This window comes from Thunnus maccoyii, chromosome 23, assembly GCF_910596095.1.
Source record: "Thunnus maccoyii chromosome 23, fThuMac1.1, whole genome shotgun sequence".
NCBI classification, from domain to species: Eukaryota; Metazoa; Chordata; class Actinopteri; order Scombriformes; family Scombridae; genus Thunnus; species Thunnus maccoyii.
In genome coordinates, this window is record NC_056555.1 from 10,277,727 (window position 1) to 10,303,419 (window position 25,693).

The window sequence follows — 25,693 nt, forward strand, 5'->3', positions numbered from 1 at the left end:
GAAGTAAAGACAAAATATCAAAACACAAATATTGTCTCAAAAGCACAAGTCTCTTTATTGGTTATGTGTACAACCTTTAAGTGTATGTTTATGTCATCAAATTCAACACTGCTGCTCGTTTTCAGACGCCTCCACGAAGAGCTCTCGCTGATACGCCTGTCTATCTCACCCTGCCCTTGGCCTTGCCTCTTCCTTTGGCACTGTTGAGTCACAGAAAAAAATTTAACAGTTGAGTGCATGTGTGCATAAATGCATATTTATTAAGTCCATCTTTATAATTTCATTTGTTTGCTCAAGTGTGCTTCCTAACAATCATAGCGTGTGTATATATAAGGCTGAGTGTCATTTGACATTTTGGATCCCAGTGGTGATGCGGTATGGAGGCCCAAAGTGGAATAAGTGTAATTAAGATATTATAAAATAGATAATAATATTAAAAATAAAAACACAACATATAAATAACAGTAAAATGTGAAATACTCCAATACATTTTTAAAACTGAGCTAATTAATTATCCTTCCTCTTTATGTGATTAGCTGACCACTCATTTAGACCAAAGCAACAGACAATCACATAACAGGCTCTGCCCATTTTTTTTTTTATTATTGATTGATGTGATGAATGGCGGCATTTTTAAATAAAGAGCGCTGGAATTAAATAAAATGACCTCATTGTGAAAAGAGGCTGGGTGAAATATTTCATAATAATGAGCTGAGTTTTAAAAATGTATTGGATTATTTAGCAATTTCATCATCATAGTCCATATTTTGTAATTAAGTATCATATTATTTATTTCATATTGTCTTATTTAATTAATTTTGAATGGTTATTTGATACCTTACTTTTGTTTCCTTTGTTTTATAGAAAATCTTTTTTAGTCCTCCAAAAAGTCCACCTCAAAAAGGTGCTGTACGAGAACTTTGCCTAAATAAAACAGTCTCAATTTGAGAAAATTTTGAATAAGAAGTAAATAAGTAAACAAGATTACAAATCCAAACAAATACTCTATGTCAGTTTACAGTACATTTACACACATTTTTCAATACTTGATGCTCTGGATACATTTCAGTCAGTACCAGAGAAGTATTACCCAGCCCTTGGAGTGTATGACATACAGTACATATTCATGTCTGCATGGGGGCTGAAGTGCAACATTTCTTTAATGCCCCATGTGCTGTAGTTTCCATTAAGAAAATGAGAGTAGATATTGAAGAGAGTGAACTTGAATGGAGGAATAGATAGAAAGAGATAAAAGGGCAAACACCAAAGCATCATGCTATTAGATGAGTGCAGAGCACACAAAGTCACACAGGACACAGATGGTAAATGTCTGGGAAATGATGATTATGTTCTCTCAGCAGTAGTCTTACCTTTGATACGCTGCCTTTGTTCTCTTTTTGCATCTTTGCCCATAAAGACCTGATCCACCCACAGTTTAATCTACCAGAGATTTGACTTGAAAAGTAAACACTTACCAGCTGATTCAACAGTCAACAGACATCTCGCTTTCTGCCTTAAACTTACTCTCCAAGAGATTCAATTCCGAGAATGGCGGCACCGATCAGTTTACATTTCAAAATTTGTAACTGATACTGTTACGAAGAAGAGTTTCAACAAAGAAACGAGCATTTGTAGCTTGTTGCGCTCAAAGATATCTCAACAGGACACATGGCTGATGTGGGGATTCAGTCTTTGACTGTCTGGTTTTGGGATGTTTGCTCTAACCACCACACAGCTTCTCTATTTTACCAACTTCAAAGCTCAAGTATAGCTGTGGATCAGGACCACAATGTTTTCAGACTGCTGCGATGAAGATGTTAAGATGGATGTTGAGTAATAGATGAATGGAGAAAGACCGGCTGCATCGGTTAAAAGAGAATAAACTATATTAAGTAGGGTATGAAACCTGTAGGAGGTCATATGCATGCCTTAAAACTTGAAAGAAAAAAGAACAAAACAGACTATTTGCTACTGAGTTGATCTTCTCCATGGCTGTATGAAACACGTAAAAATCACAATGCATATGTTTTTTTACTTGTTTACAGCCATAGGAAGGTGCGATCTGTGCTGCAAACCGAGCCCAGATCGCCATGTCATTTTTGTGCCTATGTTAATCTATGCTCACAACTCAGTCAGTAAAGAATGCATCACATGTTCCCATATTATATGAAGAGGGATGATGTGACTTAAAAGGCCTTGGGGTACAAGAGATAATGTAACACATTGAATATAATGAAGAAAGTGTGTCAGCTTTATGTCAAATACCAAATTAATTTTAAAAAACAGATTTTGCACTTGAGGTTTGTCAGTAATGTATGATCTGAATGAAAATTTTCCCGAGGCTCTTTAAAAGAGGAGGAAAATGACCATTAAATGTCATTTCCCTACTAAAGCCAGTTTAATGGCTTTAGAAAAAAAAACTACTGATTTGAGCCACACCTGAGATTTCCTGAAAAAATCTAAGGTTTGGATCAAAGATGGCGACTTACCCCTGGTGGTCCTGAACGCGAGCCAGGAGCTGATTGATCTGTGAGGGGTGACAAACATGGAGGACTGGCTAAGCACAGGAACAACAACAGACAGACATGGACACCAGCAGAGCCAAAGAACAGAGCTTGTGGCCCTAAAGAGGAGCTCAGCAGGGAAGGATGGCCCAAGGATGCTTTCATCTGTGATGAGGAATTTCACCTGCAGATGGGGACTCACCTCTCATCCTCTTGACTCACCTGACCACATAACTGAATCCTAAAGGGGAAGCTGCAGAATCTCAGAAATGTTTATCATGCAAGTTAAGTTGCACTTGCATCATAAGCTGTCAAAACTGTCGCTTAAACCCAGAAATGAAGGATAAGATACTGCCCTGACAGCAAAATGTGACTTCAGATCAATATATGGCTGTCAAACATTGGAGAGAAAGTGACAACACACAACTTAAGTTATGTACTGGAGACAATTTGCAGATTATTGTGAGCTTTTTCATGAAGACTTTTGTGGACTTAGTGTAAATAACCAACACTTGCAGACACATAAAAGGATCCCTTGTTATTTTCTTAGTTAGAAAGTTAGACAAGAAGATTGACCCCACTTAATCATAAAAGAGTGGTATTGATCTTTTCATCTGACTCTCACCAAAAAGTGAATAAGCGTATATATATATATATCCCTACCTGTGGAACTGTTCCTTTAATGTCAAAAATTTCTCGTTTCTTTTAAGTGGGACACCATACTGACTAAATCTAGGAACATACAGTAATACCTGACTCTTGGGACTTCTCTTGAATTCCTGGATTAAACACAACCACATGCCAGCTCCTGCTGGCTTCTTCATCAACACATACCACCAGTTTCACCTGCTGTTTGAATCACTCAGCAGTCGCCCGGCTTTGTTCGTACTGCCGCAGTCTCAGTTTGTGACCCTTCAACACACAGGCAGCAAAACTACACAACAACCAAGCGGCCCACACTCCTCATTAACAGTTACTCACAACTTCTGCTGCTCATTGATTCGGGTCTGGAGTACATTGATCTGAAAGTCAAGCCACATTCATTTTAGATAGGAGCCCTCAGGAGTCAAGACAGCCCGGCACTTGCAAATACGGTACATACCATTTCAGCTTTCTTATTCTGTGGCTTTTTAGGGCTGTAGGCTGTATTCCATCAATTTTCAGTGTTAATTATCATTTTACCCCCTAATTAAGATTGATATTAGTACAAAATCAGGTTACGTTGTAAATATATTGTAGCTAATTTGATGCTTTAGGCATGATGATATCATTTTTATTTAATCATATTTAAATTACACAAATATTACATCTTAAAATTACCCTATTTTGTGAGCAAAAGCCTAAAAAATACTTTGACATTTTGGGAAATGTGCTTATTTGTGTTCTTGATACAACTCTCAGCTAACACTGTGAAAGGACAGGTTCACAATTTTTTTAAGTCTGTCTTAAAACAACAGTGTCTTAAAACAACAGCCCATATGAACAGTGAAAGAGGTTTTCCTCGCTGTAATCATTCCTCCTGTTCATACTGGCTATTAAAAGATCCCCTTCAAATGTGCTTTCAATGTAAGTGACAGGGGACAAAATCCACAGTGTAACCACACAGTAATTCTATTTAAAAATGCATTTAAAAGTTGATCTGAAGCTTATGTGAGGCTTCAGCAGTCTGAGTTAGTCATATCAAGTGGATATCTACCACATTTACAGTCTTTTTAGCATCAAATTCCCTCTTTTGGTTTCCTCAGACAGTGTTTCCCTGTTGAGCTGCGGTGACAGTATAGTAACAAAAGGAAGAACTTTGGCTCTAAAAAGACTGTAACATTGAAAGATATCTACTTGATTTGATTAATTTGGACGGAAACTTCATACACTGTGGATTTTGGCCCCTATCACTTACATTGTAAGTGCATTATGAAGGGATCTTCTAATGGTCAGTATGAACAGGAGACATCATTATGGCAAGAAAAACCTATTTCAGTGTTCATTTGGGTACCTGAGATGTTTTAAGACAGACTTGAAAAATAGTGAACCTGTCCTTTAAAAATGATGCTACAGCCTGAATTCTGTTAGCTTAGCTTAGCATAAAGACTGGAAGTGGGGGAAACACCTAGCTTGACTCTGTCAAGGTTAACAAAATCTGCCTACCAGCACCTCTAAAGCTCTCTAATAATGACTAATAACATGTTATATTGCACTGGACAGAGCCAGGCTAGCTGTTTCCCACTGTTTTCAGTCTTTATGCTAAGTTAAAGCCTGGATATTGGCTAAGCTCACTGTAGCTTAATAGTTACCAAACATTAAATTGGTATTGATCTTCTCATCCAACTCTCAGCAAAGAAGTAAATAAGCATTTTCCCAAAATGTCGAAAAGTTTCCCAACTTAATTAAACCAAACTGATGTTAAATTCCACACTGGCATTGTTGTTGTAAAAGTGTGTTTTTCCACAAGTGCACTTTAAAAAAATGTGGAGGAAAAAGGTTTTCATTTTGTAATGTCATTTCACGGAGCAGTAGGCACATGAACACCCTGGAGCAAAGCACTTACATCATATTTCTGTCTTTTCAGTCTCTCGCCAAGGTCAAACTTCTCAGCCTCCAGTGTCAGCAGCCACTGCCACAGCTCATTGGCCTTCTCCCTTTTGAGCAAAAACCAGAAGGATTTTTGTAACAGAAAATTAAAAGGCCATACTGAAATGTAGAGTTTAATTGCACAAACTACTTGCATCAGATTGGAAATGTGGAGAAATGCGAAAAAATGACTACTTCTGAGTCCTTCCTTACTTCAGTTTGTCCTCACTGAGATGGTCAACTTGGAGAGGCTTCCTCCTGTCCGCCAGGATCTTCCTCTTCTTCTCTCTCTCTGTCTGCTTCTTTGCTCCCTTTTTGCCATCTTGCTGTATATGAGAAAAAAGAAAGAATATGTTGTGTGATGGCAGAAAATTTGTAAATCAGCACAAAGCAATCAACCGGTTTTTATTGTGTATGTTTGTGTGTGTGTGTGTGTGTGTGTGTGTGTGTCTGTGTGTGTGTGAGATGACTGACCCTCTGTTGGACGCCACCATACTGCTGAGTCCTGTTTGTTAGGGCCTTCTTCTTCTTGGCATCCTCATCCTGCTTCCTACGTGCTTCCTCTTGCTCCTTCCTCTCCTTTTCTTCCTGAGGTACAGATTGTACAACATGGTCACAGGAGAGAAGAAACACAATACCTGTCTATCGTCTCTGTCCGACTACACAGTCCATACTGAAGGAAAAAGCTAACTACTGCCAGAAAAGCATTTTCAGGAACAAAATATTGTTTGTTTGCCATGTAAAAAAAAAAAAGTAAAATGGGTTTTATGTAAATTTCAAGTTAAACCTTCAATAACTGATTTTTGGCTACTTGGAGGCAACGAAACAACACTGTGAACAATTTTAAGCTATAGTGAACTTGTTAGCATACCGTTTCCTATTTAGACATCAAGCATCTAAAGTATAAAATTCATTTGAAGTTGTGTTTCTGGCCACCTTGCGAATGTAAGTCACTCTCCTTTTAGCTCTGTTTTTGGTATTCATGTACTCCTGAGGGAAATATCTGTCTTTTTAGCGGCTAAATGATCGAGTATGATCACCAGCTAATAGCTAGCTTTGTCTGTTAGCTGTTTGGTGCTGGGCAGGAAGTGAAACATGGGTCTGCTTTGGCTGAAAACTATGTCATGAGAGCAGTGAGAGTGAACCAAAATGAAGGTTGTGGGCCAGAAAAAACCAAAACAATGAGCTGAAAAATGCCAATAAGGTCAATAGAGTTGAGCAGAACTGCAGAGTAGGTTGATAATTCTTTGTGGGTTCGTCACTATGAGTGACCTCTTCTACATTACACATTGTTATTTGATCCATTTATAAAAAATATTGTTTATAGCTCCTTTAAAGTAAGCAAAAATACTCCATTTAATAGTTACAGTATTTTTACCCACAGTCTACCCACATATACTGAATAATAGTTAATATACTTGAGTCTATCAAAGGCAAAGACTTGATCCATGTTGATCCAAATCTATTCCATTTGAACAGAGGTTAAAGCTACAGATGTACCTGGAAATTTCATAATGTGACGTCAGTAAAATACACTCTTTTAAAAGATTGACCTTTATTTGATGTTTTATAGTGTTCATGTACTGCTGTTTAGCTTATATCTGTCACATCCTGCAGCCAGAGAAGATTCCCCACCAGTATACACACATGTCTGACACCCTAACTGCAATTTGGAAGCTAGGTGAAACTACTGGGGTGTCAGTTATCAGGTACTGGACTCTCTTTTTAGATTGAGTCATGTCCTGAAAAGGATAAGACTGAGATCAGAAGGAACTCACAGCGAGACGAGCCTGCCTCTCCTTTTCCTGCTCAGTACGGATCCTCTGCTGTTCAGCCCTCTCAGCACGACGCTTTTCCTGCACATCCGTGCCCACACACACACACACACACACACACACAGTGTAATTGTTTGCTGGGTAGTGCATCACTCCAGTGGTCTGGCGTGCTTTCCTGGGAGACTTACGATCCTGTTAACGAGAGCGATGAGCTCCTCCTCGTCCTTCTTCCTCTGAATGAAGTGGGCCTCGATCAGGGACTGCAGCTCAGCCAGATCCTTTTCCTGACGCTTCCTGTGGATGTCCTGCAGTCACATGCAGATATGTTTGTATTGACATACCTCTGAGGATCGCCATTGATGACATGCATTCCCAAAACCCTATCAAGACTTTGTTTTAGGCTTACTAAACCTGAGGCCTAACCAAAGTCCCAACTCTGAACTACTGCAGCAGATGTTTTGACATAAAAGATCACAAACATTTACACATACAGAGAAATCAGCAGATACACACCAAGTATACAGTAAATTATACAAGCATCTGCTCATCACACCTCCACAGACAAACTCATTCAAGTTCATAAGTGTATGTGAGTGTCTTTGTGTTGCTTAAAACTATATTACTCACATCAAAGTCGACTTTTTCTCCCTCAGGTATCTTTGGCACAGACATAGGTGGAGCAAATGTCCTACAATACAATAACATTTCCTGGTTAGAATAAGAACATGACCAGCTTATCACCAGTTGGATGATGTGGACTGATTAAAACCAAAATGACAAAAGACTTACTTTGGTTTGGGTTTAGAGTCATCTGTCATAACAAAAAGGGCAGATAACCACAGTTAAATTCAGTGAATTGACTCAACCTCACACTAATAGAGCAGTAGAAGACAGACACACACACCACACACTGACAGATTCTATATAAGCGAATAATTAGTGGAACAAATAATATTGCTGAATTCTTTACATACTAAGTCAATTTATTTGTTTTAAAAAAAGATTATCATTTCATGCATGATGTCCAATACAGTCCTCATAAAATGAACAGCATGTGTGACAGCATGCTGAAATCCAGGACACTCAGTGTGAAAAGCGTTTGGTTTTTTATTTTCATGGTCTCTTAAGATCTGTTTTTGAAATACAATATTTATTTTGGCAGGCGGAGAGTGTCTGTGAGCATGTGCTGGACAGCACTCCACAGCTGATAGAGCAAGCTGAGGTTTGCAGTGGTTATCCAACTGAACCGCTGCAGACAACAGACATTTATGTGAAACTACAGCAACGATCACAAAATAATGTCTTTATTAAGGAGATACTCTACCTTCATCTACGTGTGGAATCTCTGCGGCAAAGCACAGAAAACATGTTAGTGCATCAGCAGATAGAACAGAAATGTATTTATCTTATTATTCAGGGCTGATATCTACTTTATAAAATATGAAATATATTTCCTCTTCAGAATTCGTACTGGAAAATTTAAACTTTTAAGAGTCTCTATATGCATGTCATATTGGTTTATGGTGTATTTATTCTAGTTCACATCACAAAATCTGGTTAGCTTTTATAAAAGTGTGACACTGATTATTGGAATAAATAAGGTATGAGTGAGAAATCAAATAGGAAGACAGCAGTACTACATATGAAATCATCAGTAACGGGGACCTGAAGAAATCAAAACTGCTTATTCTTCTTTCCCCAACTAATGACTGTAAAATATGCTGGGATGCACAAACCAGAGTGATGCAGTGGAAAAGTTTGAACAGAGACTACATTACCTTCATGTGCTGGCTCTTTGTGAAAGTAATGCGAGCAGGCAGTTAGTTGTGATCAATGCAAGAAATGGAGAAAAGCTCATCAGTAAATGTTGCTCTGGGACAACTTTTAAAAAACCTTTTAAAAAACTTTTTTAAAAACTTAAAAATGTCATTACCTTCTGCTGGAGGTTCTGAGGTGGTGTAAAAGCAAGAAAATATAATTTGATATGTCTCATAGTCATCAGAAAATACAATTCAACAACATGTTTTATAATATAAAGTCACTGGATAATATTTTATGATGATAACTTTTTTGCAGTCATGAATGAGGTGTTGAAGATTTCAGATGTGTAAAATCTCTGAAATGCAAATATGTTGATGGTGAAACACCAAAAATCTCAACAATGCTCTGTACTGAGGCTTTGTGAAAACAGTAATTTAATCTGAATAAATGTCACAATGGAAAAGTTTGAACAGAGATTGCGTTACCTTCTTCTGCTGGCTCTTTGTGAAAGTAATGCGAACAGGCAGTTAGTTGTGGTCAATGCAAGAAAATAGAGAAAAGCTCATCAGTAAATGTTGCTCTGGGACAACTTACAATGTTAATGTCACCTGAAAGAATGGCTTTAGCTTAAACATGCTGCAGATCAAGAAAAAAAAGCATGTGCCATATGGAAGATGTCAAATTTTAAAGTAATGTGATGCTTTTTATGCTTAATGTAGATAGCATTTTTGTTGCAGCAGCTAACACTTCAGCAATTGGATGATGGTTATTATATGCATTATATTACAAATGTCCATACCTTCTGCTGGAGGAGGTTCTGAGGTGGGGTAAAAGCAAGAAAATTTGATTAGATATGTCTCATACTCATTAGAAAAAACAATTCAGCAACATGTTTATGATATAAAGGCCCTGGATAACATTTTATATGATGATAACTTTTTTGCAGTCATGAATGAGGTGTTGAAGGTTTCAGATGTGTAAAATCTCTGAAATGCAAATATTCTGACAGTAAAACAGCAAAAATTTCAACAATACTCTGTACTGAGTCTTCATGAAAACAGCACTTTAATCTGAGTAAATGTCACAATTTTCACAAAGCAGACATCTCATTTTGGAGTGAGATTCATCAAATATTAACTCAGCAGGAGGCTCATCTGCAGCCAAACAGCAACGTTTAGTGAATACTAAACATGAAAAGCTTATATTTTTATAAGTAAATGAATAGTGCTGATGTGAATGAGAAGTGATTGAGAAGACAATCCCATTTTACTGTAGTGTGCAAGTGGAGGCTCTATGTGAAAAGAGTTTTTACGATCTAAAGTCATGAAAATGTAGTTTAATGCATGAGTATGTGTGTAATGTTTAAAATGGCACAGGCTATGCTGTGAGCAAACCTACCCATATATCTTTAATTCAATGTTATCCTTTTATGAATATTATTTTATTGTATAAGAAATTATGAAAAATGTTTAAAAAAGATTATTACCTTCTACTTCAGGTGCAGCCTCCTCTAGATAAAAAGAACAACAGGGATTAATGAAGCCAAATTCTGCTCATTTTCAACTGAAGATAATACAAAAGAAGCACTACAAACACACAATGCTCTACTATAATATGCTACAAAAGTAAAAAAAAAAAGAAAAAGAAAAAAAAAAGTGTTATTTAGAGACAAAAACAAGTCATAAAACCTTCCTTCACTGTCTCCACGACTGAGTGAGCAAACTATGGATTAGTGGATCAATGAGACTTGGGCCAACAGCTTGAGGCTGGGATTTGGTCAAACTCTGAACACTATGATATTGTCTCTCAGGAGGCACCGAAACCAGTGCTGCTGTCTGACATTCATTCTGAACAAAGCTAAAAAACAGAGAATGATCACTAACTGAGCCTGTGAGCTGCTTGGAACAAGTCCGATATCAAAGGAAAATCTCAACAAAAGAAAAATTCAATCATGTTTTCTCTTTATCCAAGGAAAGTTGAATCGAGGGTCCAGTTGCCCTCAATTCAACTCTCCTTTGATAACCATGACCTGGATGACTGAGAATCTTCGTAGACATTGTTTTCTGTTTACTTTGACTCATTTTAGTTAGTAAAAATACTCTTGCAAGTAAAAGTTCTGTTTTGTAGGTTAAAGTACTTCCTCTGCAGAAAAAAATGACTCCTGTGATGGATATATTGTTGTATACGACGCTGAATCCCCTCATTTTCAACCTTAAAATACCATAATTTACCCATTAATAATGATAGAATTAAGGTATTTATTAATGCTTTAATGGATTAATTGATAAAAAGGTATTTTTATGGATTATTTGCACAGTTTAAGGAGTTTTTAGTGGTAGAAACCACCTTTTAATTTATACTTTATAATGCCATAATTTTCTCATGAAAATTCAGGGGAGAGTTTCATGGGTTTTGGTCCATATTAACCCTCTTAAAACTCCCTTAAAATGGACCATTGCATTTTACTGGTATAGCTGGTTGAGGTTGAGGTGTAGCTGGCTCAGTTATTTTGCGCCAGTGGTTTCCAACCTAGGGGTCAGACCTTCCAGAGGGTCACAAGATAAATCTCAGAGGTTAAGAGATGATTAATGTGGTAGGAAAACACGTTTTGTTATTCGATATTTATTGTTTGTTTTTTTGTGAAATATTGGATAATTTTAACTGCTTCGGGCGTTGAACATTATTTAATTGAAGCCATGTGAGAGGGTTAGAGGGGGAAATTGCTTTCTGGTTGTAGGCTATTGCTAACAACTCACCTGAATTGTGACAACTAGACACTGCTTTTGTGTAAAAACAAACCACAGGTTTTACGAAAATGGTTGTGTGTTAAGCTATGCTAACTGGTTGCTGGCTCCAGCGACATATTGTTGTATTAATCTTCTTATCTTATTTGTGGCAGTCGAATACAGGTCATGGAGAAAAAGAGAAGTATTTCCCTCTGAAATACAGTGAAGTAAAAGCAATATAAAATGGAAATAGTCACAAAAATGAAAACTCAAAATTGTACCGATACACTGCTCATAGTCATAATAGGTTTTTATAGTTTTTACTGCAAATATCATAATGCTTGTTTGACCAAATACTGTGATAGCATGCACTGGAATACTAAATGCAACACATAGTCTTTTACTCAGAACCATTTAAGTCAAATTTGTGAGAACACTGAAAAATATACATGTATTAACCAAACACTGCAGTACTAAAAATAGGATGGAGATAATTCTGACAAAAAAGTGACAGTTATACATGAGCCGACAGATTAGTGTTGACAAATGAAGAGTTAACATTGAAAAAGAAAACACACTCATCTTGCTATGGCTTTCATCACTTGCAGCAGACACTGTAACGGCAGCAGACACACCGGAAACAAGGCAATACATGTGAAGCCATGCAGAAGCCTTTACCTTCCTCTTGCTGGGTTTCTACCTCTGAGCAGACATAATCAGGTCAGCTAAGTCTAGCAATGAAGGCATGAAAGTGACATTTTGCTTTCCAAAGACAGTGAATGAATGCTTTCAAAGTCTCTACTTACCTTCCTCCCTGAGGAGATAGGAACACAGGAAAAGATAGAAGTGATCAGTCTAAATCAGCTGGATTTCTCTTAAAATACTAGAAATGCTTCGAAAATGTTGTGAAGGTACTTACTGCATCTCCTCAACGACTTCTTCTTCTTCAGACATCTTGGATTGCAATAACCTGAGAGAAGAAAACAGACAATGCATCAAAATACTTCAATTCACCACACAGGAGACATTTTTTAATGAATTTCCTTGTTTTTCATGCAGAACTGACACACACACACACAACCATGACATGACTCTCAACTTCTATTTGTATATTTAATGTTTTTTCCTGCTTTGATTCGTATTGCTGTTTGTCTTTGTGATATTTTCCTCTGTATCTTATCGACTGTAATGTTTCCACGAGCCCTTGAGATTTGTTTCTCTCGGACAGATGGATTGTATCTCTCTTCTTTTCTTCTCGAGTCAGTGCTTTTATCATTTGTGCAAACAACTAAACCAAAACCTTAAAAAACAACCAAAAAAAGTTGGCTGCATACTGTGAGATTGGAGCAATTGTAGAATTTGAAATGATTCCACCATGGGCACTGCTAGCAGAGGCCCAGGGCTTTGAACAGCTCCAGGCCTAATCCTCAGCCATTTCCTCTTGGCACTGATCAAGGCTACAGGCAGCTGACTGGAGTCTGAACAGCGCTGAAAGTTCCAGGGCTGCATTAGTTCTTCAGGGACGCACTGATGCATCTGAAGTTACGCGTTTCATATTGGCTTGAATATGTACACTTGTAAACAATTTTCCAGGTGCTCAAAAGGCTTTAAAGTGCTACTCTGTAAGAAATGTCCATCATAATAAGTGTGATTTAGTCTGATAATTATGCAAATCGTGTTATTAGTGTGAATGCTGACAAGCATTCACAGTATTGTTCTTCAAAGCTTTATTTATTATTCCTCCATACGTTTTCCGATCGCAAACTACTTCTGAAAACTTTAAGCTACAGAAACCATTCAAATATCAAAATGTTAAGCTTGTTAAGAACATTTATACTACGACTTGTCTTCTTTCTGGCATATTACAGTGATTGAATAGAATTTTTTAAAGTATTAAAATTTATAATGGAAAGTCTATGGGAGGAATGTTTGAAAGTTGATATCTCAAAAATAAAAAGTGCAGAAGTATTCATACTTCATGGACAGGTGTCCCATGTGGAAATACTCAATATATTAAAATATGGTACCAATAGTGCCACTATGTGGTTGGTTATCACGTTTTACATTTTGGCTAATAAATCATGAACTGTGAGGTGTAGAAAAACAATATTTGCACTGTGTATTCCTTGAATGATGCTGATTTGACTGATATAGGCCACGCCCATTTGTGCATAGAAAAAATTTTCACCATTTTGGATTTTTTGGTAAACACATTTTTTTGTTTTGTTGGCACATATTTCATCTAATCTTCACCAAACTTGGTACATACCATATTTAGATGACCCCAAATAAAACTTATAAGTTCACTTTTGGGTATAGCTTACCGTTTGTCTGTAATTGGTTATCAAAATTTTGAAGGCTTGGCTTGATGCACTTAACGGGCCATAACTCTTCAATGCTAAATTCAATTGCAACCAAATATGCGAATGTTGTACGTAAAGCTACACTGCACAAATGTTGATATAGTTCTACCCACAGGGGGCGCTGTGGCCATTAGTGAAACATTACCATATTACTTAACTGCCATCTCTCTTAAATGTAAAATTATTCCATAGTAACCAAATTCAGAAAAGTTGTACAGATGGTGATGCTGAACAAGTCTGTAGCTTTTGATACAATTTCCCCTGTATGTGACGCTACAAGATTTTTAAAAAATTGCTGCAGATTTCTGCATTTTCAGCAATGCTTTGCGATTTATTTCAGCTGTCAGCATGATTACTTGATTCAATGAAAAGGCATTTCACCAATTTAGAACATGATAATCAGTTTACTTGGCAAAAGAAGTACTACCCAACATCTGAATACAGTTGTATAATAGGCCTTTCTTTTTTTTTTAAACTTTATTTAACACTTATGTATGGAAGACCTGTGTGGCAAATGAGAAAAAAAAAATCTGGTCTGACCTAAATTGTTTTCTATCCTGTGTCTGACTTATTAACAGTCTAAAGTCCTTGATTTTTTTTTCATCTGTGAAAAAGGGGGGGCAAAAAAGTTTTGCCAGGTGAAGAAAAATTGTTTTGCCAGGATCGTTTTTCAAAGTTACTTTTTTTGTCATCTGTGAAAACAGGTGAAAAAAAAGTCTTGTCAGGTGTTTTTTTTTTTTTTTTTTTTTTTTTTGGCCAGTATCATTTTTCTAAGTGTTTAGTGTTGTAATACTCATTTTGGCCACAAGAGGCTGAAGCCCACCACTACCGAATAGGACTAAAAGCATTTATGTTTTCTTCCAGGTGAGTTTTAATTTTTTCATGCACGCGAGACACAAGATACATATATTGTGTATTAGTAAGTTATGTAACATTACTGTCATGTCTTCCTTTTGGCTATAAATGTATTTTAATCGGCACTAATCTGCCGTTAGCATTAGCGATACTGATGTTAGCTGTTAGCCCGCTGGCTAGCAAGTGAAAAACATATTGTTCATGGCTAACCAACAGCTACAACCTAGGTTAAGTTGACTGCATAGCTAATGTTAGTTTACTGTAACATTAGTCATGGTAACAGGGACACTCCACTCCTTATGAGTGAGATGTTTTACCAATAAAGATTTTAAAAACTGCCTTATGAGTGGGACATCTGGACACTTGCTAAGGTAATAGGATAATTTTGTACATTTAATGATAGCTAGATTTTGGCAATTTAAATTAATATGGTTATTATTCATATTTGTGATATTGAATTGGATGCTGTTTATTGAATATTGCAATTATTGTGTGATGCTCACTCTTAATTGTTCTTCAGTTGAACACTGACAGTTGAACCATTTGTACTTAGACAGTTGATTCTCAAATCTTTTCATGTCAAGGATCCCCAAATTGATATGTAACAAGCCATGGACCCCCATTTGATAAGATTTTTGTCCCAGGGACCCCTATCTGAAGTGATAGTTGTTAGATATGATTTAGTGGAGAATTCCATAACTGTAGGTGGGGAGATGACTGTAGAAAGAGTGAAACTTCTGATCAGAATAGTCATTCTTATACATTGTGCTAACTTCCAGTGAACAGAATATTAGTAAAATTTAACTTCTCCTCATTTTTATGGGGACCCCCTGGCACCCCTTCAAGGACCCCTGGGGTTCCCCGGACCCAACTTTGAGAACCAATGACTAAGGGTGTGTTTGAAATCATATACTAACGTACTGCCTACTACATACTCAATTTGACGTCATACTTATATATGAATAGTATGTTAGTATGTGATTTGGAACACAGCCCTAGACCAATCTAAATCACCCTTGAGGCCAGTCAGCTCATTTTGTTTGTTTAATATTCCAGATGGGAGTCCAACGTTTGACTTGTGGGTCCAACAATTCCATCCTAAAGGTGTAATCCACATTGATGAAGGAGGAGGCCATGTAAGGTTAATAAGCTTTGTTTATTTATTAAATGAACAAAATACTTAAGTAACAGCAACAATGACTCTGAATGATGCTGTCTTGTTTCACAGAGGGCAGAATGAGACCTACACACTGTTGGGGAGAAATTCAAACCTGATCAGATGTGCGTAAGCAAGGTGTTATGAAGTATGACCCAAGCTATTCAAGCATATTGGAGCAGTGAGCCAAACTTGATTTTGTTGGCAGATGAAAGTGCTCAGAGAGAAAATAAGAATGTGTTGTTAGTCTTACCTCATGAATACTTTTATGTGAAACACAGTAATGATTGTACAACGTGCAGAGCATTCAAAAGACCCAATCATCTCACTCTCTTTTAGCTCACTCTCTCAATACATTATAATTATGCTTCTCACTTTAAGTAGTGGATTTTCCCCTTCCCTTTCGTTTTTTACTTTTAGACCCTTGCCTTTGTTTGCCATGATTTATGATATAAGATTATTGCTAATTGGAGTAGAGTAATTTCATTTAAATGAATCATTCTTTCTGTTGATAAAATCTATAGGAAAAACATAGTGTGCACAACTCAAGGGTCCAAGCACACCTGAAGGTTCCGTTGTTGGCCAAGTACCTGAACCTGATCAGATGAGGACATAACAAGTTTCCAGCTTTTCAGTATTATATGAGAGTTGTACCTATATTTTTGGAGGACATAAACAGACATTTACACTATCTGATTAAATTCACTGCATGCAATCTCTTGTAAACAAGATATTGTATAATAAACTTGTTTAATGAAAAGTCAGTTCCGTATTGGTAACCAGCCAGATGGTAAGCTGAAGACTTGAAAGACCCCTATCATCAGTATCTAAGTAAATTTTGTTACAAAGATATGTCTTTGATCTTTTACACATGCACCACCCAGTGGTTTCTGCCACAAGGTCTCTGGTTACCATGAATCCTCATAATTGATTTTAGAGAAGATTAAGATATCCCAATACATTATCCATTTACTGCTCCAGAATCAATGGCACCCATGGTAAGTAAAATATCAAGCAAGTATGCTTTATAATACCACTTTACCAATCATTTGATCATAAACCATAGTCCTTTACTTGATCCATCTTTCAGGCCTTTTCATTTCACCTTAAATGGGCAGTTCACCTAAAATTCAAAAAAATGTATTTTCCACCTTACCCGGAGTGCTATCTATCCATCCAGATAGTTCCGGTGTGATTCGCCTAGTTTTAGAGATATCTGCCGCAAAGATGTCTGCCGTAGAGATAACTGCTGTCACTCCAATACAATGGAGCTGAATGGCACTCGGTTTGTGGCGCTCAAAGCACCAAAGAAATACATTTGAAAAACTCAAAAGCAATGTCTCTTTACAGAAATCATGACCCGATTACTCAAGATAATCCACATGCCTTGTTGTGAGCAGTTTCATATAGGAACAATTTTCTTCCAACCTGACGTGCCAGATGATTTGTTACACCAAACCATCTGAGAAATCGTCCTTGGATACCGTTTGGAAAAGGGCAGGCACTTTTCAAAAAATACTTCCTATACTAAACTGTTCACAACAAGGTACAATCATTACTGTGTTTCACATAAAAGTATTCATGAGGTAAGACTAACAACACATTCTTATTTTCTCTCTGAGCACTTTCATCTGCCAACAAAATCAAGTTTGGCTCACTGCTCCAATATGCTTGAATAGCTTGGGTCATACTTTATAACACCTTACTTACGCACAGCTGATCAGGTTTGAATTTCTCCCCAACAGTATGGAGATCTCATTCTGCCCTCTGTGAAACAAGACAGCATCATTCAGAGTCATAGTTGCTGTTACTTAAGTATTTTGTTCATTAAATAAATAAACAAAGCTTATTAACCTTACATGGCCTCCTCCTTCACCGACGTGGATTACATCTCTAGGATGGAATTGTTGGACCCACAAGTCAAATGTTGGACTTCCATCTGGAATATTAAACAAACAAAATGAGCTGACTGGCCTCAGGGGTGATTCAGATTGGTCTAAGTCATTGGTTCTCAAAGTGGAGTCCAGAGACCCCCTAAGGGTCCTAGAAGGGGTCCCAGGGGGTCCCCATAAAAATGGGGAGTAGTTCAATTTTACTAATATTCTGTTCACTAGAAGTTAGCACAATGTATAAGAATGACTATTCTGATTAGAGGTTTCACTCTCTCCACAGTTATCTCCCCACCTACAGTATAGAAAGTTGGAATGCTCTATTTAATAATATCTAACAACTATCTCCTCAGATAGGGGTCCCTGGGACAAAATCTTATCAAATGGGGGTCCACGGCTTGTTACATATCAATTTGGGGGTCCTTGACATGGTTTGAGAACCAATTGTCTAAGTACAAATGGTTCAACTGTCAGTGTTCAACTGAAGAATAAGCATCACACAAAAATTGCAATATTCAATAAACAGCATCCAATTCTATATCATAAATATGAATAATAATCATACTAATTTAAATTGCCAAAATCTAGCTGAATGTACAAAATTATCCTATTCCCTTAGCAAGTATCCAGATGTCCCACTCATAAGGTATTTTTTTAATTCTTTATTGGTAAAACATCTAACTCATAAGGGGTGGAGTGTCCCTGTTACCATGACTAACGTTACAGTAAACTAACATTAGCTATTCAGTCGACTTAACCTAGGTTGTAGCTGTTGGTTAGCCATGAATAATATATTTTTCACTTGCTAGCTAGCAGATTAATGGCTAATGTCAGCATAACTAATGCTAACAGCAGGTTAGTGCCAATTAAATTACATTTCTAGCCAAAACAAAGACGTGACACTAAAGGTACATAACTTGCTAACACACAATATATGAACCTTGTGTTTAGAATGCATGGAAGAATTAAAACTCACCTGGAAGAAAACTTTTAGTGCTTTTAGTCCTATTCAGAACATGGGGTAGTGGTGCTCTTGTGGCCGGAATGAGTATTACAACAACAAACACTTAGAGGAATGGCCAAAAAATAAAAAATTAAAATCTTTTTTTAGGAATTAAAAAAAAAAAAAAAAAAAGATCCTAGCAGAAAACAATTTAGACCAGAATTTGAAAATGGATCACCAGTTTGTTAGTTTTAGTTAGTAAGCCAGTGTAATGAACTTGGGATGTGGAGTTAAAATTGCATTATAGGAAATGTAGTATCCAGTGTTATGGAACTTACTTTGGGTCCATACTAGGGACTAAAAGTCAAGATATCTCAGTCTCTGCTGCTTCTACTTTGGCCATGTAAAAAAAGGATTAGTTTGATATTATGGAAACTAGTTTGCTTTCTTTCTTAGAGTTTGATGAACAAGTTAAAACCACAGGCCATGAGATCACTGCTCCCAGCCAAGAAATAGTACATAACCCCCCAGTAAAACCACAACTTGTTGTTTTCACCTTTCAGTTTTCGCACAGATTAAACAAACAAGACATAACTCATTTATTGTGCTCTTAGGTGGATGTTGTTACCTTTGGACAGAGCCAGGCTAGCTCTTTCCCCCTGCTTCCAGTTTTTATGCTAAGCTAAGCTAACTGTGTCCTGGGTGTAGCTTCATATTTAGCGTACAGACATAAGAATGGTATCAATCTTCTTGGCATATTTCCCAAAATGTCAAACTATCCATACCCCTAATATTAGAAACTAACACTTGAATCAAGACAATACAGTTAAATATCTTTTTAGAGTAACACTTGATTTTTGTCATGTAAGTGTTACAGTACATTCAGCCACTGGGGGTGTTTAGGTTCAAGGTCAAGGTTACAGAGATGGATTTAATAAGGCTGTCATTACGTTCCTTATATGCAGTGTAAATATATGTATACATCAGTTATATGTCAGAGTATGACAGCACAACAATCCCTTGGACCACATATTTTCCATATGCTTATAAATCAACAGATCATAAAAACCGATGTCAGTAGGGGTGAACAGTGGGGGAGAGTGAGGGTCTATTTTTAAGAATAATAGAGCATGCTTTTGAACAGGTGTGGAGCTACTCCTCCAGACAATGGGTTTGGCTCACCTCACTGTACTCACAGTAAATCAATAAGCTGGGACCCACATTCAGACAGGCTATTTTTGTCAGCGCCAGTTTGGTCAGCTGCTGGTTGGGAAACATTTTTACAACGAACGATGCCTCTCAGGAGTTTGCTTCTCAAACATATTCCTCATCATAAAAAAAACAAGTTTATTCTAGTTTGTTGGTAATAATAGGGACTTATTTCATACGCATCCCTGGTTCTCTCACTTCCCTCTTCACCCTCCCTGCTCCTCCTATTCTTTCTTTCTGAGTCATTTCAAAGGGGCCAGCTGCACATTCAGTCTCTGCATGCCATATTTACACCTTCCCTGTATACGGTTACTGCCCAAAAATCATGCTTCTGTTTAAATTCTGTTACATCTCTGCTCTAGTTCACACACTGTGGTGCTTGGAGTCCCGGTGTGGTTGTTACTTGTGTCATCAGATTAAGCAGTTGACGTCAAACGACTCACATGTGGCCAGTGAAGAGAAAATATGAAGAGAAAGTTGAGAGACAGAGGAGAAATACCATCTGGTTGAAGAAAAGCACTGACTGGAAACCCAGAAAGAATTCACAGTGTATGAGGGCTGTCATGGCTGGGGTATTAAACGTGTATTTGCTTTAATGCATGCGGTCAGTCCGAGTCTGGCTTAAACTGTGGAATAACACGCAGTCTGACAGTGGCAGGAATGTTGCGGGTGCTGGTTTCGGCATTAGGCAGCATTAAGTCAAAGCCCAAAGCATGCTACCAACACGGCAGTCTCAGGGGCGAGCTTAGCACCTTCTTCACCAGCATATGCACTGCCCAGATCAGAATACATCAAAGAAAAGCCGTCATAAAATCTTTAAGAGTCTACTTAGGCAACGTCTGAGCCAATTTAATTCAGCATTCATGACTTTGCATGAGAAACAGCTTCTTGTTAGATCATGCTGAGCTTTATCAATATAATTCAGCATAGCCCACTCAAGTTTTAGATAAATTGACCAAGATTTAACAAAACAGACACTCAAATTAATTTAAAAAGTGCAAAGTACTTAAATGCAGATTCAATTATTGACCTTTTCGCTGTCATGCACTCAGAGGTCACCATGCTCAGCTCTTACCTGCCGTGTATCCCTGAGGAGGAGATGGGATTAGAAAGAACTTCTGGTTTTATTCTTTCAGATCCAGTCAGACACAAGTTCAATCATCCCCCCCTCACCACCACCAAAAAGCACACTTAATACAGCCCTGTCCATCATGTGACCACATATCTTTTCTATGACTGGTTTGTGTTGTCAGTTCTATTGTTGGAGGCAGAAGATGAGTTATACCTGGAGAGGAATGCTGCCTTCAAGCGTTCCTCGTAATCCACCTCATTCCATGCTAGAAATTGGGCACACAACTTGTTCCCCTTCAAAGTACTTTTTGGATGGAGATAAAACAAACCTTGTAAGGTTGTTTTTTTGTGGTTGTTGTTTCTTTTGAGAGATGACAACAGTACAGAGCTGCTTTGTGCTACAGTAACAAAGTGAAAAGCAGAAAAGACATGTAACTGTTTTTAAATCAATACTTCATGCACAGCTTTTACCATGAACATTTGTCGAACTGTAAACACATCACATCTTGGCCACTTGACTGTGAGAAACACCTCGATTCAAGTTCGCATTTTTCATAATTACAATATTCCTGATGGCACTTAAAGGCAGCAGAGGACATGACAATGACTGGATCCTATGTGTGTCAGTTCAACAAAGCCTGTGCTTAGAGCAAATAAATTTACAAACATGACAAGTAGTTTGATTCATGTTAAGCGCTACTAGGGCTATGACTATTATTTCTATTGTCGATTAATCTGTTGAATATGTTTATTTTTAATCTTTTAGTCTAAAACCTCAGGAAATATGAAAAATGCATAAATCACAATTTCAAAAATAAATTTCATTCAACCAATACTTCAAAACCAGATATAAAACTGAGAAAAGCAGCAAATCCACACATTGGGGAAGCTGAAACCAGTTAATTTTTGGCACTTTTAGCTGTGCAGTGGCATGGATTGGCACAATATTTTGTACATTCAGATGTTGAATCCCAATGACTTTGGTGAGCCACTAATTTTTCCTACAGCACCATCACTAGGATACAAATGTATTTTGACAAATACTCCAAGCTTAGTATATGACCAAATACCTGCAAAACTAACAACCTTCCCATCAGCCACAGCTGTACTGATTCATGCTATTTAGCAAATGTTAGCATGGTAGAACCAAAACTAAGATTACATATCAACATTATAACTGAACATCATAACATTGTTATGTTGATGTTAGCATAACAATGCTAAAATCATTTTAGCATTGTTATTGTGAGCATGTTAGCATGCTCTCATTAGCATTTCGCTAAACTCATCAGAGCTGCAAACATGGCTATACACTCTTAGTATTCTTTCTTTACAAATGACTTTAATGATTGATCAAATGTCAAAACTGTTTCGCTTTCTGCCTATTTATTGATCGATTTGATTAACTGACTAATTCTTTCATCAATATGTGTTACAATAGGCATGTACAGCATAAAATGTTGTCTACTGTAGAGTTATGGAAGGAAACTTAACAATGCGGAATACCTCAATGTCTTTATTGCTGTTGTTGAGTCAAGGGTACAATGTTTAAAACATTCATCCAGTTGGAAACTGCCCCCTTCTATGACATTGGGAGTGTTTAGAGAGACTACAGATAGTGTGTTTTGCATAGGCTTAGCGCTACACAAACAACAAGTGTCTGGTTAAACATGGAAACAAAAGAACTTTCAAAAAAACATAAAATGGACATAAGGTTGTAAAAAAAACAATACGGCATTATGAAACCACTGTATTAAAAAAACCCATAAATGTCACATTAAATCACGCTTAAAAATATTTTGGTCCAGCTCCTCTGCTCTTTTCAGGAGCCATGGAATGTGATTGTCAGACTTTTGAGCAGTAACATGGATCAATTTAATGCCCCGGCAAACCGTTCATATTATCAAAGCCTGTGCCGCGCAAAACCTACGAAAGGGAGTGTGCTACTTAAGACCATGTCAGTGAAAAATAAACATGAAAATCAAAAGTCTTAATATCATAAAGAGTTGCTATGAGGCGATCATGTACTGTACCTCAGCTGTCATACATGTTTTCATTGCAATCATAAGGCCAGAAGTTACATAGTGGTAAATATCCTCGTATTGTACTACTATCTTGCTATATGCTTAGGCACCCTGATTTTACTTTGTATGCCCTCAATGACAAAACTATCGCTGAGCATAAGAGTGTGCATAGAGGCAATAAAAAAGTTAAAGGTAGACTGAAAAAAGATGGCTGGTTTGCCGAATTCCTACATTATAAAAACCTACAGTTTTTAAGGCATCTTGTGCACCTGCTTTTTAAAGAGGAATGTCCGAAGATTTTTAAAGTGATCAAACAGGTACAAAAGCTACAAAAACAGCTAGAAATAGAAAAAGGACAAAACACATTAAAACATAAATAAAATGACATAAAAAGATAATAAAAAAAGTCATAATGGCCTTCTGAATATTCAACACTCCTATCACCACCAAAATTAACTGACTGTTGGTGAATAGTTTCTGGATACAAAAAAAGCAAAATACCTTTTGTTATGAGTATAAGGATGTTATATAAGATACAATATGATAGGTCATATTCAAAACATCACATGTGCTAACATATATTACTCAGACCATTGCTGCACTATTGGTAAGACATAATAAAAGTGAAATCAGCTAAATTCTAGAAGTGCTTATATTTCTATCCTGAAGTGGTGAACGTTGAATAAAATAGCAATGTGTGAAGCTTTTGCTTTAAATATAAATAAAAAAAGAGATGGAAAATGAACTGTATGAGGGAGAGAACTGATTTCACCCATCTCTTTGGAATGTGGATTGAAACTTTTAATTCATCTACTCTGTCTCTACCAAAACTGTCAAAATGGAGTACAACAGATAAATCTAAATTTTAATTTGTTTTTTTCTTCCTGGCAGGATCGTATAAAGTAATTAGTAATAGTAATAACAAATGTCCAAATTTCACAGCATTTTGTTTCTTTTAGAAAGCAAAAATCATTGTGCAAAGGCACTATACATGGCAACCGTACAAAAATATGATGCTGTTTCGGTACAGTGCTCGGACAGCGTCTCTCCTGTCCCTCCATTTTCTTGGGGTCCCTCATGGGATTGTGGTCATTATTTGGTATTTAAGACAAAGCCAAAGGAAGAGTCTTGGATTGTCGTGGTCCCCAGCTTTAGTGGCTCCTTCAAGACATTAGTGTCCCATACCTGGCAAAAGACACAAACAAGTATATCAGCGGCTTTACTATGTGTGGGATAAGGACTCTGACCTTGTGACACAAGGGGTCGAACCAAGCAAGCAAACACCACCAGTCGTGAAGTTAACTGCTGTCAACATGCAGTTTAAAGGCAATATGATGCTGGCTCCAAGAAAGATTTGACTGTATGAAACTTTATGGAAGAGACGCCCATTTACAATTCTAAAATCAATATAAGTTTTTCACCGTTTTGAATATGTTTCTTGGTTATAGTTCTTAAAATTATAATTCCATTGACAAGGCTGCTTTTGAAAGGGGCATTTCGGGGGTGTTTGATTGATCTACAGGTCTTTTAGGCTGTTAAGATATTCTAAATTCAATAAGTCAGTGACAATTACATTTCTATTCCACTTTTTCCAAATTAGTCAACATTATTTTAGAGGCTCTTTATTAGAGCCAAGCATGTGGAGAGTGTAGGCCTGCTAACATGTTTGTGGTCCATTGTGGTGTCAAATATCTGTAACGTCCTGCTGCCAACTACCAGCAAGAAATACAAAATCTATACAAAGCCTCTGTCATCAGAGAGAGTCAGACCGAGATGGTGTGCTAATCTCCAACATACCAGCTATTAATGTGACAAACCGGCCTGGCAGGAACACTGCTTCAAACGCTCCCAGAGGCAGGACTGTGGTCTGAGCAGTAGAAGTGGACGCTTGTTGCGAGGAAGGGTACGTGCAGATGAGTGGAAAGGCTGAAAGGTTTGAGTGGTGTCAAGATGGCTGTTAAGTGAGGTTTATAGAGGTGAAATTGGTGTGTGCATATGTATTTGTGTGATCCTGTGCACTGAACAGGCAACACATTGCGCAGACATGTACGGAATCCCTCAAGGCCAAAACCCTCTTCAGCCTGCTGTGGGAACAAAAGGAGGAGGAGGCTTCACTCAGATCTAGATTTAAAATAGCAAGCAATGCTTAAGTGGCATCCTAACACGCTGTGGAGCAAAAGGGCAAATGGCAAACTGAAAAAGACTCCAGGGTGGGCTATGATAGGGTAGTTATTGGGTTTGGGACACATGGTGTTGTATAAATCAAACAGCCTTTGACAAGGTGGCACAATTCGACCAGAAAGTCACAGGTTCAAACGCTGCAAAAGTGTTTCTGAAGAAATGGAGACCAGTTTAATCACAGTTGTGTGCATATACATACATATACACAATTGGAAATGTTGGTTGGTGGGAAGCCAGTGAGGGATCATGTCCTTGTCAATGCAGCTATCTCATCACTAGCTACCCCTACTGGTTGACCAAGACACCTGCATGGGTATAGATGCGATCTTTGGGGAATACGTTGAATTATGTGCATGTTATCCCCTTTTAGTGTAGCTGAAATCACAAAATGTATTGGAGGAGACACATGGTTGTCTATGTTTTGTGTTTTATGCCTGTGTATTCACAGCAAGCTGCTCACATGCTTAGAAATGCATATTGTCACTGTCAGGTTAAAACCTTACAATTCATTGTGGTCATTTTCATGTTTTTACTTCAACTAAAGAATTAAGCTCTCCTTTATGGGTTGAGAAAACCCCCAGTCTTTCGGTTTCTGAAACCAATTAGAAACATGAAAAAATGCACTGTGGCCAAACTAAGAGCAATGCGGTATTTCAGAGAGGTTCTGA

General features: G+C 37.4%; 2 protein-coding genes across 14 annotated transcripts in view; both read right to left on the reverse strand.

Annotated features, from left to right (window-relative positions):
* Window positions 1-17: 17 nt before the first annotated feature.
* On the reverse strand, window positions 18-20,885 carry tnnt2e (troponin T2e, cardiac). Of its 13 annotated transcripts, XM_042402881.1 has the most exons (19): window positions 18,574-18,641; window positions 17,563-17,647; window positions 12,254-12,304; window positions 12,141-12,148; window positions 12,013-12,036; window positions 10,095-10,118; window positions 9,408-9,425; window positions 9,094-9,108; window positions 8,781-8,795; window positions 8,626-8,640; window positions 8,172-8,192; window positions 7,637-7,658; window positions 7,475-7,535; window positions 7,036-7,152; window positions 6,851-6,928; window positions 5,547-5,660; window positions 5,286-5,398; window positions 5,050-5,140; window positions 18-200 (listed from the first exon to the last, which is right to left on the reverse strand). In XM_042402881.1, the coding sequence occupies exons 3-19, from the start codon at window positions 12,286-12,288 to the stop codon at window positions 18-20; spliced, it is 954 nt and encodes a 317-aa protein (XP_042258815.1). In that variant the 5' UTR covers window positions 12,289-12,304; window positions 17,563-17,647; window positions 18,574-18,641. The 13 variants fall into 13 exon arrangements, 12 of the variants coding, with proteins under 12 accessions (XP_042258815.1, XP_042258809.1, XP_042258811.1 ...); XM_042402875.1 differs by lacking the exons at window positions 17,563-17,647; window positions 18,574-18,641 and adding an exon at window positions 20,825-20,885; XM_042402877.1 differs by lacking the exons at window positions 17,563-17,647; window positions 18,574-18,641 and adding an exon at window positions 19,737-19,816.
* Window positions 20,886-22,316: 1,431 nt separating this feature from the next.
* Window positions 22,317-25,693, reverse strand: part of cald1a (caldesmon 1a) — a 55,828-nt gene continuing 52,451 nt past the window's right edge. The window contains exon 16 of the mRNA XM_042403209.1: window positions 22,317-24,029. Within this exon, the coding sequence (XP_042259143.1) occupies window positions 24,016-24,029 (14 nt within the window). The 3' untranslated portion in view covers window positions 22,317-24,015. The remainder of the gene's footprint in view (window positions 24,030-25,693) is intronic.

Coding starts and splice junctions, on each gene's coding strand:
- tnnt2e (XM_042402870.1), bottom strand. CDS start 12,330: ATGCATTGTCTGTTTTCTTCTCTCAGGTTATTGCAATCCAAGATGTCT. Junction 5,141..5,285: donor CTCAGTGAGGACAAACTGAA/GTAAGGAAGGAC, acceptor TTTGCTCAAAAG/GGAGAAGGCCAATGAGCTGT. Junction 201..5,049: donor TGAAAAGACAGAAATATGAT/GTAAGTGCTTTG, acceptor GTGACTCAACAG/TGCCAAAGGAAGAGGCAAGG.